The sequence below is a fragment of the Cannabis sativa genome, chromosome 8 (genome assembly GCF_029168945.1).
Source record: "Cannabis sativa cultivar Pink pepper isolate KNU-18-1 chromosome 8, ASM2916894v1, whole genome shotgun sequence".
Lineage (NCBI taxonomy): Eukaryota > Viridiplantae > Streptophyta > Magnoliopsida > Rosales > Cannabaceae > Cannabis > Cannabis sativa.
The window spans coordinates 25838515-25845347 of NC_083608.1; the positions used below are offsets into that span (position 1 = coordinate 25838515).

Below are 6833 nucleotides of genomic sequence, written 5' to 3' on the forward strand. Positions count from 1 at the left end.
AAGTTGAGAATTGATCTTAAGGTTTTATTTTGTCGGTGGATTATTCCAGTAAGTTCAGCACGGAGAAAGTGGAATTTCCAATGATTAGGCCAATTTTAGTTTTATAAAAATATTTTATCTTTTTAATTTTTTAATTGAGAATCAAATTTTAAAAGAAAATAAAATCACTTTCAATAATTTTTTAAATAGTTTTTTTAATCAATATTTTGCGGATTCCAACTAAATCTGACCTCTGACCCGAACCCGAATTCTATCCTAGACCTACACCCGACTTAAATAAAATTAAAAAATAAAAATAAACTTTCGGAACACTTTTATTATTTAAAAAAAAAATTAAAAAAACAATAGTAATTAAAGAATACATTTTTATTTTTCAAAAATAAAATTGTTAAAAACAAAAAATTTTATTTTTATTATGTGATTAAAAAATTAAAAAACAAAAGTTTTACCAAACTACACCTAAATTTATTTTAGATAAAGTAAAATATCAAAAATAAAAATAATTTCATGTATTGGGGTTAACGGAGTAAATTGGGTAAATTTCACAAACATATTATTATTTGTTGCTAAGTCCACTCAATTATCATATTACGTGTACTTCTCAAATTTTAGTGATAAAATTCACCAAATTATAAAACTATTAGCAAATTTAAGGTGTCATCTATTTTGTATAGTTAAATGCCAACTTAAATTACTCTTGTACATGTGACACGTTTATATTGATAAACCTAATTATATTATTTCAAAATAATATAAAAATTATTATATTTTTTTATTTTTATAATTTTTTTATTATTTTTAAATATTTAAGTTTTATTTTTATAATTTTATTCAATTTTTAAAATAAATTTTGAAATATTTTATAAATAATAATATTATAAGGTGTATATCAATATAAACGTGTGTGTACTAGAATTTTCACATAAGCTGTTCATACTGACCGTTAATCGAATGACACCTTAAATTTGTTAATAGTTTAATAGTTTGGAAGGTTTTACTGATAAAAATTAAACTTGAAGGGGTTAAGTGCAACGATAGTTGTGAGGGTCGCCAAAACTCATATACGTACAACTGTAAATGTATATATATTTTGAAAGAGAAGTTAAAGTAATATATTGAAAAAATAAAAGGTAAAAAAGGGATTTTAGCGCCTAAACAACCTAAATTACACATTTAGGTACACTGAATCCCACAAATCTAATTTTTAGCGGTAAAACTCTGAACCCACATTCTGTTTTGCTTTCTACTATTTTGTTACCTCTCATTCGTTTGATTGTCAAATCCTCCTACGTTGCAACTCAAATATGTATCCATATCAGCTGTTAAGGGCCATGTGGACGGTAATATGTACAAAAACTTACACATGTGAAAGTTTTAACAGTGTACATAAGATTAATTATTTAAATATAAAAAAATTTATGAAATAAAAAAAATAATTAAAAATATAAACAAATAAATTATAATAAATTTTAAAATAATATTTCCTTTTTTTCTTTCTCTTTTTCGTTTCTTCTTTCACTTCTCACTAAAATTTCTTTCTCAGTACTCCCATTCTGTTCTGCAAATCTCGACCTTCAAGCACCAGTGTAGCTCAATGAAAAACACCACCACTACAACATACCACCACAGCCACCACAACCTAAAAAAAATAGTACACAATACCAACCACCACCATCACCACTTCAACCCTAAAAAAAAAAAAATCCAAAATCACCACAACAACCACCACCACTACTATCGAAAATCACAATCTAATGTTTTCCTCTTCACCACAACAGATCAACACTACCACCACCAAAAACATCAAGAAGAATAAAATAAAATAAAAATTCAAAAAAATGAGTCTTTACAATCAGAAATACCCTTACATTTATCCAAAAAAATATTACATGAAAAAAATTCCATTTCTTCCAATCTTATATAATGAATACCCATATAAAAGTTTCAAACTTTTTACCAAAAAAAATAAACCAAAAAAGAAAGAGTCCTTATGATCTGAAATACCACATGTGAGAAAGTGAGACAAACAATGCAGATGGGAGTACAAGACTAAGAGTGTGAGAGCAAGCAGATCTAAAGAATGTGAGAGAGCATATTTGAGATGGCGAAAGATGCATACAATGGTGATGGCACTAGAAAATGACGATGGGATCTCAGAGCCTTGGCGATGTCAACGATGGTGGGTCTCAATAGGTCTCAGGATTCTTGGTGATGGCAAGGACACTGGGATGATCTCGTTGTTTTTAGTGTTTGGGGTCTCTATCATCAGTGTTGGTACGAGTTTGGCAATCACGAAACTAGGCTTAGAGAGAGACTGAGAGGGAAGAAGAAGGAGAAGAAGGAATAAAGGTGGGGGTCTGAATTTTTTTTTTTTGGCTGAGAATGGGTGGGGAGTTGATTGTTCGAGAAGAAGAAAAGAGAAAGGAAAAAGAAAAAAAAACAAAAAACAAAAAGGAAAAGAAAAAAGATAAAACTAGTTTTGTATTTTTTTAATTTTTCTTTACCTTTTAACTATTTTTTTAAAAATATTAAGCTATTTTAATTTTATTTATATATTGAAAATTAGATGGACCAATTAAAATGTAATATGTGTAAATTTGAGTATACATAGACAATTTATTTTGGCATTTAACAATAATTCACTAACGTAATAGTATGGAGAGCAAAACAGAACAAGGGATTAGAGGGTCTTATCATAAAAAAAAAAATAGGTTTGTGGGGTTAAGGGTAACCATATGTGTAGTTTGGATAGTCTTGTCGGCAATATTCCAAGTAAAAAAGGTCAATACATTAAGTCCCACTAGCACTGAGTAAATAACACACTTACATGATGTGGCTCAAGAAGATATTCAATCCAGGTATGTAACTCGGGCCCTTTAGCTTTTAATATAATTGATTGTTTCTACAATTGTACCACCTAGGGGTGTTCATTGGATTTGGACCCATCCGATCCAATCCAATTATTTATTGGATATTGGATTTTGCCATCCGATCCAATCCAATTGAATTGAGTCATCCGATCCGATCCGATCTAATGGATGTATTGAATTAGATCGGTTCCATCCATTGAATGCTTTAACTGGTTTTTTATTGGATTGGATATCTAATGGATGAATCCAATTCATTTTAGCCACTATTTAGGCTGATTTCATTAAAGAGAAAAAATATATGAAAAATTATAATTTAAAACCTAATAATACAATAATAAACAATAGTTCAATCCAAATTAATCCAACCTAATTTTTGTGATCTCATAATAACAATATAACACAAATCTAACTTAATAAGCAAAAGTCTTAATAAACAAGTCCAATACATCAAAGGCAAATATTATATAAAATTTAAATCAATGTGTGCAGGTACACAGCACCTATTAATAATTAATATATTTTTTTTTAAAACAAAATAATTAAATATATAAAACTATAAATATTAAATATGATTGGATGGACATTGGATGATATTGGATTGGATCGGTTCGGTTCGGTTACCATTGGATCGGATGTCTCATCCAACATCCGATCCGATCCAATTGGATTTTTAAAATTTGCATCCGATCCGATCCAATTATGATTGAATATCCGATTCTATTTGATTGGTTGGGATTGAATCGGTCGGTTGGAATTGGATCGGATGATTTTCTGCACACCTACCACCCAATAAAAATGGTGATGTGATCTGTTCCTTATTGTTTCGATATATAAGAAAAAATTGTAATTTAAATTTCAATGTCGATCTACATTATAATTATAATAATTTAAGAGGTTAGGTTTTAAAGATTTTTTATGAATGTAACTAAGTTTTGAAAATTTGAGTAATTTATAATATAAAAAAACCTTTCAAATAATTTATTTTACATGTGTATATAAAATAAAAGACTTTAGTGTTTACTGCACTATTAGTTTTTTTTTTTTATGTATTATTATAACTTTTTTTTAATTTTTTAAAATATAGTATAATATCTTTAATTAACTCTACCATTATAAAAAAAAAAAAAAAAAAAAAAAAAAGAAAAATTAGAATGAGAAATCCTCTGAATGCCGAAAGCATTAGTGGCATAGAATTTTCATATATCAATATAATGTTTTGGTTTCAATTATTTTGAAAAACGTGGGTAAAATGGATGAGTCTTATATATTATATAATTTTAAAAGTTACAGTGAACGAAATAGTAAGCACTACAGTGAGTAACTGCATTGTGTATTAAAGGAATGGAAGGGAGAGGTTATGTTGTCATCAATAAACCCTAGCTGAGTTATATCATCATATACATATATATCTGATCTTTATAGCTAAAGAAAGATAGATAATCTCTACTCTGTAGCTAATTGTGTTTTATAATATCAGATCAGTAGTTATACTATAAAGAAAAAGAATGGCAGCCACCAGCAATGCTTTGAAGGGTAAGATTGAGATTGATGTTGATATCAAGGCATCTCCTACAAAGTTCTACCACATGTTCCGGAAAACTGCTCACATCGTTCCTCACTGCGCCGGTAGCCATATTCAAGGAGTTGATGTCCATGAAGGTGACTGGGAGAGCCATGGCTCTATCAAGTTTTGGAAATACACAGTTGGTAAGCCCAGCTACCTACTATACACGTATCCATTCCTTGTTTATATATATGTATTATTTTGTGTGTGTAAATTAATTAATTGTACATATATATGTAGACGGAAAAGAGGAGACGTTCAAGGAGAAGGTGGAATTAGATGATGAGAACAATAAGGTGAGTCTGATTGGAATTGAAGGTGATGTGTTCAAGCACTACAAGTGCTTCAATGTTATATACCAGGCGGTTCCCAATCCCAAGGGCGAGGGTTCCTTGGCCAAACTCAGCATCGAATATGAGAAGCTCGACCCTTCTGTTCCAACTCCAAACAAGTACCTCAATCTCATGATTAACATCACCAAAGATATCGATTCTCACTTTGAGAAGGCTGCACCTCAAACTAAGACCGTTGTTTGGTGAAAAATGAATTGATGAAAAACAAATAAAAGGGGTCCATATATATCGTTTATATTATATGTGTGTGAAGAAATTAATAAGGATAATTTATTTTATCCATAATCAGTCACTCGAGCTTCCGCTGTCTCTACTACTTGCATGTACTACTATACAACAAGCTATATATATTGGTCACTATTTAATTTCATGTGAAGCTAAAATGCTCTATCTGATGTCATTATTAGTTGATTTTCATTTGGTGAGACCTGAGAGACCCATATGTATGTTTCGTCATGACATACGTTATTACCGTTATTATATAAAAAAATATTTGTTGTGTGTTTCACATAAATATATACTTAATATTGAAAAAATTTATGTTTTTCAAGATTTTTGAAAACCGATTTAACATATGTGAAAGTTAAAGAGATTGATCAAAGATAAAGAAAATAATAATAAAGATTTTATTACGTAATTGTGGCGTTAATGAGTCTTAATCCACAGGTCAATATTATTACTACAAACCTAGAAAAAATCTAAGGTTTTTAAGAATGTTTGAACTCTAATCCTTGTTTATAAGCAATTGAGAAATGAGTTTTTAACCCTTTGCATGAAGGGTTCTTCGTGTATTAGTTTATAGTGTTTATATGGTTCTTGAGTATTAGTCTTTGCCCACTAATAGGGTAATTACAAGTAATATATTGACATGGACTTATCTAGTGAAGCTTGGCCTATGGGCACACCATGTACGTCGATGTGGATGCCACATTATGTTGACAGTTGTCAAAGATATGCCATATTTTCGTAGATAATAAAGACACATTAAATGCTTGATTGTCAATATTTAGGAAGATAAGAGTTAATTCTTGATATTGTGGGATTTAATTATTAATAAATGGGAAACAGTATTAGATGTCTACAGAATGCTCGCTGATCATTACTTCTCCCACCCGCTGTCTAATGTCTTCCGGACGCATACCATATTGCTAGACGGATATCTCGCCTGGACGAATCTTCTACTCATCATTCGAAAGGATTAATTTTGCTTGTGGACCCGATTTAATATCTTATTTGGGCCTGCTAGTGGTCCTAAAATAACTAAATTGTATTCGCTGTTGGAATTCCACGTGTCCCCATCCGGAAACACATATAACATTTACCCTAAGCTTCTAGAACTTTTGGCATTGCGAAAACTTGCACTCTTCCTCGCGAATGGACAGGTAGAGGCTAAAGGTGGATCCCTTAGGAATTCCATACTGCTCTTGTTTGTGGTTGACAGCTTTTCAGTTTTTGAAATAAAGCAACATGTCGCATTGTATAATTAGTTCGAGGAGGTTGTTAGTTTTGTGGTACTAAATCAGGTATGCAGCAACATAATAAATTTTGATTATTATCGTACCACATTCTTGAGATCACCACATGAACATATATTAAATCTGAAATAAATAGATTAAAAGAAAATTTACCTCTTGAAGCCTATCATGGTATCCTTTATTTATTTTATTTTTTTTTGTAAGTTGTATCCTTGGATGATGACGAAGAACTCACACTATAGTTTTTTGAATCTTCCACCACATACAAGGACTAGTATGGGCTTGAAGGATATAATGTACATGGAGTTCTTAGTTTAATTCTCAACACATAAGTAAGAACTCTTTTTGTAGTGATGATGGAAAAGAGATTAATCTGATTAATTCTTTTAGGCTTCCCAAAAATTAATACGTTTTTAGTTCATACAGTTTATTTTAATTAAAATCATTTAAAGTTTTATTGAATTAAATATTTTAAATTCGAATCAATTATTCAATCACATTTGATTGTTTGAATAAATATTTATAGCCGATTCTATTATAGAAATTTATTTCCTATATCCGATTGAGAAAT

The 6833-nt window shown here is 30.0% G+C and overlaps 1 protein-coding gene across 1 annotated transcript; it reads left to right on the forward strand.

Moving 5' to 3' along the window:
* Positions 1 to 4237: 4237 nt before the first annotated feature.
* On the forward strand, positions 4238 to 5157 carry LOC115699451 (MLP-like protein 328). Its single transcript, XM_030626872.2, has 2 exons — positions 4238 to 4577; positions 4675 to 5157. Exons 1-2 carry the CDS (start codon positions 4376 to 4378, stop codon positions 4971 to 4973), a joined length of 501 nt encoding a protein of 166 aa, XP_030482732.1. The 5' UTR covers positions 4238 to 4375; the 3' UTR covers positions 4974 to 5157.
* The last annotated feature ends 1676 nt before the right edge of the window (positions 5158 to 6833 follow it).

Excerpts from the sequence above, each read along its gene's own strand:
- LOC115699451 (XM_030626872.2), top strand. The coding sequence starts at position 4,376 with ATGGCAGCCACCAGCAATGCTTTGAAGGGTAAGATTGAGATTGATGTT. Across the intron at positions 4,578-4,674 it reads GTTTTGGAAATACACAGTTG|ACGGAAAAGAGGAGACGTTC; the intron begins GTAAGCCCAGCT and ends ATATATATGTAG.